Source organism: Punica granatum, chromosome 2 (genome assembly GCF_007655135.1).
Source record: "Punica granatum isolate Tunisia-2019 chromosome 2, ASM765513v2, whole genome shotgun sequence".
In the NCBI taxonomy this organism is placed as follows: Eukaryota; Viridiplantae; Streptophyta; class Magnoliopsida; order Myrtales; family Lythraceae; genus Punica; species Punica granatum.
This window is the reverse complement of record NC_045128.1, coordinates 37586964-37600814: the sequence shown is the minus strand read 5'-3', so window position 1 is coordinate 37600814 and position 13851 is coordinate 37586964. Positions and strand designations below refer to the sequence as shown.

The following is a 13851-nucleotide window of genomic DNA, read 5'->3' as shown; positions in this document are numbered from 1 at the left end:
TCTAATATGGAGCGGAGTATTCACTGAACTCCCAAAATTATCTTATTGAGTCGAGTTTTTAGGATGTATGATCTCGGTCTCCTTGGCCCCTATTAAGTTCAAGCATAAATGTTAGATTATATACCAAATAAGAGCATAAATATGCGTCAGTTCAACTTCCTTGTTCCTTCATTTATATAGATATAATATGAGACTTTCATAATTAACAAGTGCTTTTACTTATCCCTTTCGGGTTCCGACTAACTCTTCAAATGCGGCATGATGCAGAATGATATGCACATGTATTTCTTCAATCATATCAACTTAGGATATGTTGTAAATCATATCAAACGGATGACCAATTCAATTAGCCAAGTTCAAGCAGAAGGTGCAAGCAGAACACATATACATATACTTACATGCTTATATATTTATATGTATGTCATACACGTTGCTGAAGGAAATTAAAAAAAAAACACACACGCACAAAAGAAAGGGGTGAAAGGGCCCCACGTGGCCCTCAATTCCCCTTATGCCATCCTGCCACCGCCATTGTTTTTTCCATTTCATTTGTTTTCTTCCTTCCTTCTTTCCCTGCATTTCCCTCTGTTTTTTTTTTTGTTCTTGGCTGGGATCGACGAACAAACAAGGGAAAGAGAGGTATAGAGAGATAGAGAGAGGATGTGCTGGAGAGAGGAAATAGAGAACTCGACCGAGAGTCGGGATGGAGCTCACCCAAAGGTAAGGAACGGACTGGAATCTTGCTTCATCAATTTGCTGAATCTCGATCGATTGCTTTGTTCATCTTCTAAACTTTGATTGAACTCTATATGATTCGAATTTCTCGTTGTGGGAAAAGGTCGATTTGTTGCGAGTTTAGCCATTGTGTCGGATGCGGGAAGCTATGGGTTTTCTGTCCTTTTCTTTTTCATTGTCCTGTTTTTGGCTGGGGGAAATCCTATCTTGCTGTCAAACATAGAGTAAGGATTTCTGAAATCCTTCCTACCTCCTATCACCCACTAAATGCATTTTCCTTCATTTATTTATTTATTTTTTGTGATGCAAATGCTTAACTAAAACTAAGCTAGCAATTTTTGTTGGTTGAGATATCCATTAAACCAGCTATATGCTATTATGCATTGTGTAAAGAACACCAATTCCCACTCAGAATGATTTACTGTAAAAGGGTTTTTGGATTTATGGCTAGCCAATCTACCTTGTCTGGACCAATGCTGAGTAAGAATTATAGAACCTAACTCTTACCATGAATTTTTCTTGTAATTTTATTTTCCCGGCTTAATAGGGAAGCTGGGGATGGGGATCTAATAGGTAAACCGGGTGCAGTCAGCACAATCCCTCGAAGGACATAAAGTTTAGTTAATTCGTAGATTTCAGGGAAATTTCTGAGTGAAAATAATTACAATTACTTCTTAGTGAATGGAAATTTTGAAATCTAACATGTTTATGTAGTAATAAAAATCAGATGAAATTTATTTTCTTATAAGCATATGCTATACATATATGGATACTGTCCCTTTTTTGGATTCAGTAGAACGAACATTTAATTAGAAGAAGCATGATAACCAGGTGATTTGGTGGTTCAAAGGGAGAGCTCCTAGTATGTAATTGATCCTGCCAGAATCCAGAAGTAGTGGCTTATGAATCAAACCATTCATTTGCACATTTAAATGTTGAACAATGGGAAAGAGTCGTGCCAAAATAAAGTGGAATAACAGGAACTAAGTTAAGGAATAAGGTTTGAACTAGGACGAGAAGAGGATCTTGGTTGTTGCATGATTAGTGACTTGGTGGTGTGATATACGCTTATAAATTGCATGATCAGGGATGGAGTATATCAAAGCCATGTATCTCGAAGACTTCACTTGATGATTTATTTTTGGGAGTCATCGGTGAGTGCCTTATTCCATTGTGAAATGATATATATATATATTGATATATATATATATATATGTATATACACATATATTAAGTTAAGTGTATGGTAATGATGGAATGATTAATAGGATTGATTATAATAAGAGGATTTGAGAGACGTTTTATGTTTGTGTTGTAGTTATCTGTTTGAGGTTATGTGATTATTGTGATCATTGCAAGAGTTTTAGTTGGTAATAATTGTATAGAGCGTATAAATTGATTTATGCGGATATATGATAAGTGATGGATTATGATGTCATTATATGAGATATGAATTGTCTGAATGTTATTATTGAAGGAAATATTATGATAATTTGGGAATAAAAATTTGGTGTGGGTATATGATATCAGTTGGCATGTTGCTGTTGATTGTGCTTGTGATTGTTATTTGACTATAGCCATGGGATCGCTGGACCCGGCGGATTATAAAATGGGTCAGATCGGCCGCTGGACCCGACGGAATATAAATATGGGCCAGATCACGGAATATAAATAGGGCCTGATCGGCCGTTGGACCCGGCGACATATAAATATGGCCTAGATCGGTCGTTGGACCCGGCGAAATAGAAAAAGGGGCTCGATTGGCCGCTCGACCCGGCGAAATATAAATTGAGGTCAACTCTTACCGCCAGAGGTTAATAGGCGGCCCTCGCTTATGAGATATGAGTATGGAGAGTTGAGGATGATATGAGTAAGATATGCGGGGTCACGGTACCGTCACAACTCTGTTGCGAGGAAATGCAACCCTATGGCTATATTGATTGGTTGTGTTGTATATTGTTTGTCTGATTTGATTGCTATAAATATGATGATTATTAAGATTGTTTGAAGTTGTTCTATGAAAATTGTGTTGTTTGCTGATGCTTGATTTAGTCAGTGTGTGACTGTTAGGTGATGCTGAGTTAATAGTTAATTTTAATATTATTATATAGTTATAAAGATAATTTATTGGTCACGAATGAGTTTGGTAATTATTTGTATGTATTGCATAATATGCTGTGTTGGTGAATTAAATGATAGACTTGGGTATGCTAATATTATTTTTGTTTATTTAAAAATATATTTTTAGTTAATAATAGTTTATTTCACTTTGAAATTTTATGTTTATTGAGATGCAGTTCACACCCTGCATGTATTTTTTCAGATAAGCTTCTAGCTGCGTAGGAGAACCATTTTTGATATCAGGGATCAGTTCGGAAAACTAGGTAGGGACCTTAGTTATTTAATAGGTATTTTTCTTATATAGAAAGTATTTGAATATGTTACAACCTGAAATTTTTATTTAATTCGTTTAGTGAAGCGACTCTCTTAGAATGTATATATATGTGTGTGTGTGTGTGAGAGAGAGTTAGTTAGATTGGTTATAGGTTACTGAGGGTTATGGAAAGCAAGTTTTATATTAATAGTTTATGTGATAACGGATACCGATGAAATATAAGGGAAATTCAACTGAAATTTCGAGTCGTAACATTTTAAGTACTTCCTTTATTCTAAAATACTAATAAGCAAGAGCTTAGTCACTCAATCCACTACATAATATCACCATAGTGCATAATAAATTCCCAAATCAACGTCATACGCACATTGTTCTCAATCACAGCAAGTCAAACTTAGCCAAAGAGCACATATATGCATTGGAAACATACTCAATTCAATCAAGAGATTAGCTTCATGCCTCAAGACCGAACACTTCAAATCCTATTTATCTCCAACCTCACCAACCTCTCCTCTAAAAAGAATTCAACTAGCCACAGAAAACATGAACTCAATATTAAAGAATGACTAAACCGCAGAGAACAAATTTAAAGCCGAAACTACTTAATTTGGCAGTAGATAGAATCCCAGACTGACTAAAGAGGAGCATGGCTCAATCCACGTCTAAACTCAGTGAACAAGAGTCTATAATGTAGGGAATATCAACTTACAATCAAGAACTCCATTCTTAACCGTCTTCCTCTTCGACTTTGGTCATCTTAGATCGTCACTCTCTCTCGCAGTCTCTCTAGTATCTTATGTCCTATTTTGCTCTGTTCTTTGTTGCCTGAACAGGACTAAAACTCAGCTAGAAGACTTCCCTGAACCTATCCTTCCTCTTCTTCTTCTCCACTGGGTCCTCTCGACTCAACTCTCTCTCTCTCTGTTTTTCCTTCGTCCTCCCAGCCGGAAATAAAACAGAGAGAAAGAAGGAAAATAAAGGAACAAATGAACTGAGATGCATGCTGTGGAAAAGGGTTGCTTAAAACACGTGGAGCACATGCCAATTGTCTTTTTTTTTTCCCCCCTTCCTTCAGCCACATATCAGTATATTATATAATATATAAACATATATAAATATATGTCTATGTATGCATGTTGAAAAATAAGTGCTGGGTCTCACACTTGTGAATTTTTCTTAATGGTGATAGTACTTTAAAAGCTGTGTTGGATGTTTTTAACAGCTTTTATCAGATGTCCAGGATTAGGCTCAGTCCTGCTGAACTGAAGATTTATTGTGATGGGATGGATGAGCTTACTATCCAGAGATTGCTGGATCTCAGTGGCTTTAAGAGAGGTATTCTTCCTGTCCGTTATCTGGGAGTCACCTTCATTCCTGTTAGGTTGACGGACAGAGATTGTAAATCCCTCATTGATAAAATCACGAGCAGGATTGAAGGATGGGTTGTGAAGAAATTCTCTTATGCCGGTAAACTGCAGCTAGCAAAGTCAGTTATTCACTCTCAGGTGAATTTTTGGTGTTGTGCTTTTGTTCTCCCTAAGAAAGTCCTGAAGATGGTGGAAAAGAAGTGTAAAGCTTTCTTGTGACTGGAAAGGATGGCAAGGGAACATGAGCTAAGTTGAACTGGAGTATGGTTTGTTTACCTAAGAAAGAGGGAGGTTTAGGAGTCAAAGATCTGGACGTTTGAAACTTATCTTGCAATTTAAATCTCATATGGTTGCTTATGAAGAAGGCAGGGTCTTTGTGGATCGCATGGCTGAATATATATCTTCTTAAAGGCAAGAGTTCACGGAGTCTTGAAGTCTGAAACAACTGTTCCTATGCTTGGAGGAAGTTATTGAAGCTCCGAGCAACAACTTATCCTTTTATCAGGGATAAAGTCGGGGATGGCCAATCAACCTACTTTTGGTATGATAATTGGGCTAGCGGAAGTCCTCTGATTAAGGGAGGAAATCTGTATAGAGTCACAAAATATGCTACTGTGGCAAATGCTCTGAATAACACTGATTGGATTACAAGAACATGTCGAAATAGTCAAAGAAGAAGTATCCAACAGATCAAGAGAGATGTGAATCTTATTCCTGATAAAGAGGATGAAGTTGCTTGGGTGGCTGGAACTCGAAGTGGTTTTTCTATCTCGATAACATGGAATGTGCTGAGGAAAAGGGGAAGGAAGGTTAACTGGTATAAGTTAGTTAGGTTCAATTATTGTATTCCTAGGCACAGCTTTACCAGTTGGCTTCTTATAAACAATAGTCTCAACAGTATGGACAGGGTCTGTCGGTGGAATCCTATAGCTGATTCTATTTGTAAACTCTGTGGGGAGGACAATGAAACTAGAGATCATCTCTATTTCACTCGTTCTTTTGTCAAAGAGATAGGGTGTAGAATTCTGCAGAAGTGTGGCACTGAGAGTAGGGTAGGAGATTGGAGAGGAGCTAAATTGGGCTGCCGCACATCTTAGAGGGAAAGCTGTAGATGCAATCTTGATGAAGCTTATATAACATAGTCTTGTGTACTTCGTTTGGAGGGAGAGAAATGTTAAAGTGGACCACTAATTTTAAATGGATGAAGTTTGCTTGCAATAGGTGTTCGAAATTTATTAAAATCATCTCATGATCACAACTATATCCAAGTAAGAATCATTCTCAGCCAATAGGCTACTATAACTTTACATTTCACTAAAAAAGATAAGGACATTCCAAACTCACAAATAAAAAGAAACTACATAAATTGCTGTTAAATTTGAATAGGCTTTTTACTACTCTGGTTTGGTTTTATGTAATTCAGGAAACTTGTTCATTTGAAGTAAAGTTTCGGATATGAGTCTTGTGATTGAAAAAAATAAATCATAATTAGGTGAGATTTATCATTTAATGGTCCGATCTTGCTTATACATAGATTAATTGGATTCATTAAACTTTTGGATATGAAGTAATACACATTGTGACAAGTCCATATAATTAATATAATTAAAAAAAGTTAACAAATTAAAAGAAAAAAATTTAAAAAAAAGAAGAAGGAGAAGGGTGGGTCCCACAAGTAGGAAAACCCGCCCTCCACTCCCTATCATAAGGATGGACCAGAACTAATTATATGAATATATGTATGTAATGTAATGTAATATGTGTAATATGTGATCCTTTCAGTCGTCCCAGCTCTGAGAGAGCGCTCCTCCACTCTCCCACACAACGCAGATACTTCCTAGCATGCTGCCGGAGTTCTGCATTGTAGTTCCAGGTCTGATTCTTAAATTCATCGGGCGTAACGTCTAAGAAGATGGGCACCACAATTTGCTTCTTTTCTCTATAGCGTTTGGCGATAAGAGAATGCTCCCTGAGGCACCATTTGCTGGAAGCATATTGGAGAATATGGGAATGGAGATCTTCGACTGCATGATCCCCTGGCTTAAACTTGGGAACGATCTCGTCCCCAGAATGGAGATCTTCGCTGTCCTGAAAGACGAGGATGCCTGCCGAGCTGTTGTGCTGGCAATCGGTGAACTCTCGTGGGTGTCGGGTCCCCTGAAGTTCAAGAAGACTTCGTAATCAATGATACCGGGTCCGATTCCGACCTAAAAACATGGTTCATAATCATATCATCAAAACCAAACCCGATCTCAATATGGAAAGATCATGAAAGGACTCGTATGTTAAGAAAGGGTCATAACATTGCCTCCACTGGCCTGTGAGTGGGGTTCGGTTTCAGGTCTCCAAGGAGATCGAGGCCTGCCTTTCCTTGAGGAACTCAACTACACTGAGGAGGAGAAAGACAAGCACATTAGATAAGAGGAACTTCAAGAGAACGATAAGCAGTGCTATGCAAACAACGAGCTCCAGCATCTCGCAGCGACCACCAGCATCGGGAGAAGCCATTGATGGGTGCCACTCCGCGCCTAACAGACTTTTGCTGCCCAAAAGATTAGAATAATATTGGGTTTGAATGATTGACAATTAATTAGAATGCTTACAAGTAACAATCTGTGAACGTGTTGTGAGACCAAGTTTTCCACTTTAGAGCATTCTAGTTGCATGGGTGTCATATCACCAAATGGTCGAGTAATGTTCACTGAACATTTGCTCCAAAAGATAATAGAAGGGGGAAAGGATAAGGAAGCCATTACTGGTTGACTTTCCATTGACCGAAGCCCAATGGTCTTCCTCCGTCTTTAGTCAACAAATCGTACCCCACAGTTTGGGAGAGGAGAGGGGACGGAGCGAGTGGGCAAAGTAACCGGAAATGACCGACTCAACCTCGCCTACTGTCGGGTTTTTTCCCCTCCTTTTTCTTTTATTTTTTTTCTTTTGATTAATTGAATAAAAAGGCTCAAAGTTTGAAGTCAATTTTCAAATCTATCCGAGTATTTCAATTGTGATGATGATGAAAAGAGGCCTTGTGTTTCAAATACTTGTTACTATGGGACTCTGTTTATTTTCAGTTAATTTTCTACCCTTAAACTCTGCTCATAATAATAACTAACTGTCTGATAAGTAACACATAGAAATGTCAGCTTTCCATATTTTATCGAGAAATTCCCGTTCGCTTAACTTAGTTATATATATATATATATATATATATCCAAGATGCATGGAGGATGAAGTCAACGTGGTTAAATTCTCCTTTGAATTGTTCTTCGGAAGTTAACATCCTTTCAGTATGTATCATTTTTCCATAACGTATCCAACTATCTTAGAAAATGTCAGGCTGTTGATATTTCATTGAGAAGTCCTCAACGAACCCAAAGCTATATATTATCCGTTCCTGAGAAGTTTCCATTGGCCAAATACCAAGATCAAATTAAGATCGATGAACTGAGTCTACTTAATTCGTTCTTCGAATTGTTCGAAAAACGCACTATAGACAGGTCTCGTGGAAATGTTCCAATTGTGCTCACAATAAGATTCTTTTCATAACAAGTTGATGATTGTCCGTCTGTTCCTTAATATCCATGGAAAGCGTGGAACAAAGAGAAACCGTCTAGCAGGGTCAGCCCTAGAGGGGATTGCCAAGTACTCATAAACGGATCGCAAGCCTCCAGTCTGTAATTCGAATCCGATCGAGGCTTAATGGACAAATGAAGGACAAATAACTGACTAGTCGTAGGTTCGAATCCTACTTGGAGAGGTCTGATTCATCCCAAATTAATTTAAAAATTCCGAATGAGAGTTTGCTTAGTTGATTATTAAGATCAGTACTGTAACCCCTTAGTCTTTTAATACATTGTTGTCAGAATTCCTGGTCGAAGCTATAGATCTCACAACCGGCTCAACCAAAGGCAATCCACACATAGCCGTTATATTTAATGAGATCCGGACTGGACGCTCTTTCCTATGCTATGAAGATGGGAAAGACTAGCCACGGATTAACACCGCTCTATTAACGCCGCTGTTCAAGAGCCACACTAACAAGTAAATAGAGGAAGGGGTTCCAAGCAACTGTTTTTTTTCTTGGATAAGTGGTAGAACTCCAAAGGAAACATATGATCATTGGTTCACCCGAAAAAAGAAAATAGTATTCATTAACATAGCATGCGCATGTCTACTTTGAATATTCATTGCGGACTAAAAGGTCCAGATAATAGAGAGAGCATGACCCGGCCAGAAGCTTTTGCGCTTTCATCAAGCATTGATGATGTGGGGTTACACGGTAGAGGGCTGATGTATAGTTGTTGGAGAAGTTAATGTAAATACCCCTTCGGGTGACCCTGCACATCCCCACAAATTAGTTTAGTCCATCGTCGGTCCAACATCAGCCGTTCGGAATTATTGATCTTACACAAGTGAGCAGAGCTCATCATCAACAGATCAGCTCTCTGCCCTTTCTTTGTAGGTACTGAAACTTGTGTTGGGTCTGATTGTATGTGTGTGTCTTGAACGATGACTGATTCTCATGGCACCGGCTCCATACCGCCAGAAAACCTTTCCACACCACCTGCAGGTCTCTATGACGCTGCAATCATGGGTTCGGTTGCTGCCTTAGACGATTTGCTCAAACAATATTGGAAGGTAACACTGTCGCGAAAAATATACGATAGTAGAAGACAATATGAACGAAAAGCAGAAAGGACACACGAAATATATTACCCAGTTCGTCAGAAATTCTGACTACGTCCGGGAACGCCGCCAAGCCAGGTATTCCACTATTTTGAGTTAGGGTTACAAGAGATATAAACTAAAGTTTATAAAGGGAACAAACCCTAATTACATTACCAATGGGCCGAATACAATTATGGGCCGGGGGCTACACCGATCTCGATCCGAATTCACAGTACTTTAGGCTCCATAACTCAACAAACACTCCATCGAGTTTCACTGGACATCATTTGCAGAATCTCCCTTGCACTAGGCAGCTCTTACGGGCCACCTCAAGTTCTTGAAACAGCTCTTCGAGCTCATACTCGAGCTTGCCTCAGAGCAGGACTTAGAGAAATGCACCCCTCGCCACTTGGCAGTGTTGAGTTATGGAACCTGAAGTACTATGATTCCAGATCGAGAGCGGCGATCTAATTATGAAGTACCCCATGTTTTGTTCGGCCCATTGGTGATGTAATTAGGGTTTGTTCCTTTATAAGTAGCAGCTTATATCTCTTGTAACCTTAACTCAAAATAGTAGAATACCTGGCTTGGCGGCGCCCCCAGACGTAGTCAGAATTTCTGACGAACTGGGTAATCAATTTCGTGTATCCTTTCTGCTTTTCGTTCATATTGTCTTCCACTATCGTATATTAGGCGCAACAGGCAGCAGCAAGTGGCCACGACCAAATCGTAAAGGAGCTGCTGAAAGCAAATGGAAAGGCCTGTCTCATGCAAGACCAAGAGGGAAAGGTCACATGGCCGCCATGAGAGGGCGAATCCCCAGTGGTCCAGGAGCTCTTGAAGTCGATGCTTGCACAGGAGTCTGAGAAGAAGAAGGTTGATGATGGAGATAGCATTCTCCACCTGTGTGTGAAGTACAACCATTTGAGGTCCTCAAACTCGTGCTGGGTTCGACCAGTGATGATGGGGAGGTCCTGAAGATGACCGATTCCCTTGGCAACACTGTCTTGCACTTAGCTGTGATGCTGAAGCAGATAGAGGTACCGTAGCACACACACACACATATGGATATCTATATATATATATATATATATATATATAGATCTTTCCAGCTATACATATGTACTTTATAATGATTCTGTCAATCTGATAAATGAAGTATATACATATATATATATATATATCATCTTACGTACTATAAATATATAATTGATTGGCTGATGGGTTGACGGCATACGCAGATGGTGAGATTCTTGCTTGAGTTACCAAGAGTGAGGAAAGAAGTAATTAACATCACGAAGGGGATGCATTTCACAGTACTGGATGTACTAAACCACTCTCCAAGAGACTTCAAGAGCCTGGAGATTCGAGAAATCCTAGCTGCAGCCAGAGCCAGAGCCGGAGCTGGAGCTGCAGCAGAGACTGTTATGCTTCGACCATGTCAAAAAGGGGTGTGGCACTTTGTGAAGCAGATCATGGAATACAGAGGGGACTGGATGAATGACACGAAGGGGTCCTGATGATGGTGTCCAGCATCATCGCAACCTGCCCCTTCCAGGCAGCGATTGCACTTCCGGGTGGTGTATGGCAGAATGACACCAATATGGCCATGGCGGGTCCCTGCAGCGACAGCGAAGTGTGTGCTGCTGGGAATGCGGTCCTTGCTTACTACTCCCCTGAAAAGTACTACGACTTCATGAAGTACAACATGGTCTCATTCCTTGAGTCACTTGTGGTCTTGTTCCTGGTCATAAGCGGGTTCCCAATTGAGAAACAAATTCTGCCTCTGGATCTTGTCACTAGTCATGTGTGCAACAGTCACCTGCCTTGGCTACACCTTCGTCAAAGCCATGTGGCTGGTGGTCCCAGATCTCTTGATACTCCAATATGACAAGCTCAAGTACGATATATACCGCCTGTGGGCCGTGATGACATGTATTGTCGGGCTCTTTCTTTTTCGTCCGCATGTGTTACTGGCTGGGATGCTTCGAGTACAAAGATGCTTGGAGGAGGATACTCAGACTCGGTCCCAGCACATTGAAACTCGTAGTAGATTCTTAAAGACACTGGAAAACTCATCCAGCTGATACCAGTAGCCGGTGCTAGCCAACCACAACTCATTATGTTAAGAGTGTAGTTTCTACGGTGGAAACATATATAACCAGCTAGCCTGGCAAGAATTTAAACACATATATAGGTGTTTACACCTAAATATTGCATCTCGTGAGAATGAAGATTGCAGCTATCTTTATTTTAGGCATTGAATAAGTCGGCTGATATTTCTAGAATATTTGGTTTTAGAGATTTGAGGCAATTTAGATTTCCTAGTAGTCTAGTTACTATTTTGGATATTATCTTGATTTCGTAAATATAGGAGTATCCAATTATGATATATTCTCTACGATTTCATTGCATCGACTATATATACTTGTCGTCTTGTTCGTTGCAGGGTTCAACACACTTCAATAAAAAATTCGTACCTTTTCATTCCTATCGTTTATTTTCCTAGCACTTTTGTCCTTTCCTTGCAATTTACCTTCCAAGCACCTTACCTTACCGCACCTAGCTTTCATAACTGTCATCAAGGTCGGCTTTAGCAAGCCGAGCTCATCAAAGGCTTGTAACTCAGCCGTGTGAGTAGGTCTTAGCCAAGGTCAAGTAGCTGGCTTTTGGGCCGCTTCTGTGGATCTCGTGTCTCTAATAGCAATTGGAGATAGGTGGGAGAACGCATAACGGCTAAATCCACCGTGAGTTCGTCTGATTCATTATTACTGCAACTTTGGCAAATATAGTTGCCGTTCAATCCCGCGAACATTCGAGGCCGTGGTACTACGTATTGGATCAGTAGGGTCGATTGGTGGCACGTCAAGTATCTTGGAATTGCTTCTTGGCATATGCCTAGAGTCATCCCCACATGTTGCCAATTAGGTGCCTAGCGTTTTTGACATGAACATCTTTTTGGCACGCTCGATGGGGACCTGCTTTCCACCGAAAAAGTGCTAGAATTCTCAATATGGTGATTCGTTCTCAAGCAGCTTTAGCGCAAGAGGAAGAAGAGAGATGCTTGGGCGAAGAAGAAAGACGTTTGCGTGAAGAAGAGAAGAAAGATTCTCAAGTCGGCGCCGATGACCCGGTGCGTCATAAGGGGAAACGCCTGAATGGGCATTTACGATTATGATCCAAGACATGTATGGGCCGGCCTTGCATCGAGAAGATAGGCCGCTCTATAGGAAGCCATATCTCGAAGGAATTGATCGAGTTCATGATTTTCCATGAGTATGCCCGACTTTTGCCCTTTCTTCTCTGGAGAGGATGGGCAATCTTCAATCGAGCACATAGTTCGGTTATCAAGCCAATGCGATGTGGTGGCCGTAAGTGACTTCTTGAAGTTGCGGCTCTTTAGTAACTCGTTAACCAGGATAGCTTTCGATTGGTTTATAAACCTACCAGCTGATTCGGTTAGAGATTGGCAAGATATGGAGGCCAAATTCCATGCACAATTTTATAAAACTCAGCCCGATGTTACGTTGGTCGACTTGGCTAAGTTCGTTCAAGCACTGGGCGAGAGAGCCGAGGACTATATTAGCCACTTCAAGATTACAAAGCAAAGATGCATAACTTATCTTCTAGAGAAGCAATTTGTGAAGTTGTATCTCAACAGCCTCGAGTTCAAGTTGAACAAGAACTTCGAGGAAATGGGATTTAATGACTTCTTCAAGTCGGCCACAAAAGCGGCTAGCTACGGAAGGTTGTTAAAGGAAGAGGCTGATTGGAAACGCAACAATCGGGCTCATATACATGCTGTTTTGGATCAACATGAAGAGGATCCTGAAGTTGAGATAGGGGAAATTATCGCGGACAAGCCGGTGCCTTGCCCACCGCTTGTACGGGCAAAAGGAGGCAAAGATGATTGACCAAATTTGTTTGGCCAAGTAAAGTACTATACATTCGATGTCTCCAAGACTAAAGAGATCTTTGATTGTCTTGTTTGGTGAAGTTCGGGCTTGGTCATAAGCATCCATCAGCGGAGAAGACTCGAAACCGTGATTATTGTCGATTCCACAGCTCTTGGAACCATTCCACTAAGCATTGTGTTTCTTTAAGGAATATAATCCAAGACAAGTTCGATAGGGGCATCCTTACCATGAGAGAAAAGACTATGAACGTTAATGCCAATCCATTCCTTCCCACGGCACATATTCTTGCCGGCTCGATGGACTTGAGGATGATCCTTTCAAAGCGTAAGTCAGAAGAGGTTGGCCCATCTCTTGAAGCTATAGAGGAGGTGATGAAGGTCTTATATAAACTAAATCAAGACAAGAAGCTTTGCACAACATGTTCTAAGTTAGTCGTCCAAGAGATGATGAAACCGACCTCACCTTAGCCGGTTTGGGGAAGCAAAGTTCGACGAACCGATCAGCCGCGATCTGTGGAGAAGTGGATCCCAAAGTGGACTCCATAGAGAAGTGGTAAGGCCGAAGTGAAGAAGAACAACTCGGGGTCAAGTTAGATCGAGAAGGTTTAAGTTTGAAAGATAAACGCAAGTGATTGGAAGTGGAACTTGTCAAGGATGCTTCGACTTGCTTGAAAGCTCGTGGGGTTGAGGTCGGCTTGGGTCTTAACCCTCGAGGACCAAGTTATAGCGGTTACATGGCTCAAAGGTTTGATTTCCATGCTGATTCTGGA

The 13851-nt window shown here is 40.5% G+C and overlaps 1 protein-coding gene across 4 annotated transcripts; it reads left to right on the top strand.

Annotated features, from left to right (window-relative positions):
* Positions 1-546: 546 nt before the first annotated feature.
* LOC116196010 lies at positions 547-5695 on the top strand. 4 transcript variants are annotated; one of them, XM_031525506.1, is made up of 3 exons: positions 547-720; positions 1823-1889; positions 4363-5695. In XM_031525506.1, the coding sequence occupies exons 1-3, from the start codon at positions 704-706 to the stop codon at positions 4714-4716; spliced, it is 438 nt and encodes a 145-aa protein (XP_031381366.1). In that variant the 5' UTR covers positions 547-703; the 3' UTR covers positions 4717-5695. The 4 variants fall into 4 exon arrangements, with proteins under 4 accessions (XP_031381366.1, XP_031381370.1, XP_031381367.1 ...); XM_031525510.1 differs by lacking the exon at positions 1823-1889 and having other exon boundaries at positions 549-720; positions 4371-5695; XM_031525507.1 differs by lacking the exon at positions 1823-1889 and having other exon boundaries at positions 549-720.
* The last annotated feature ends 8156 nt before the right edge of the window (positions 5696-13851 follow it).

Coding starts and splice junctions, on each gene's coding strand:
- LOC116196010 (XM_031525506.1), top strand. Junction 1,890..4,362: donor TTTATTTTTGGGAGTCATCG/GTGAGTGCCTTA, acceptor AGCTTTTATCAG/ATGTCCAGGATTAGGCTCAG.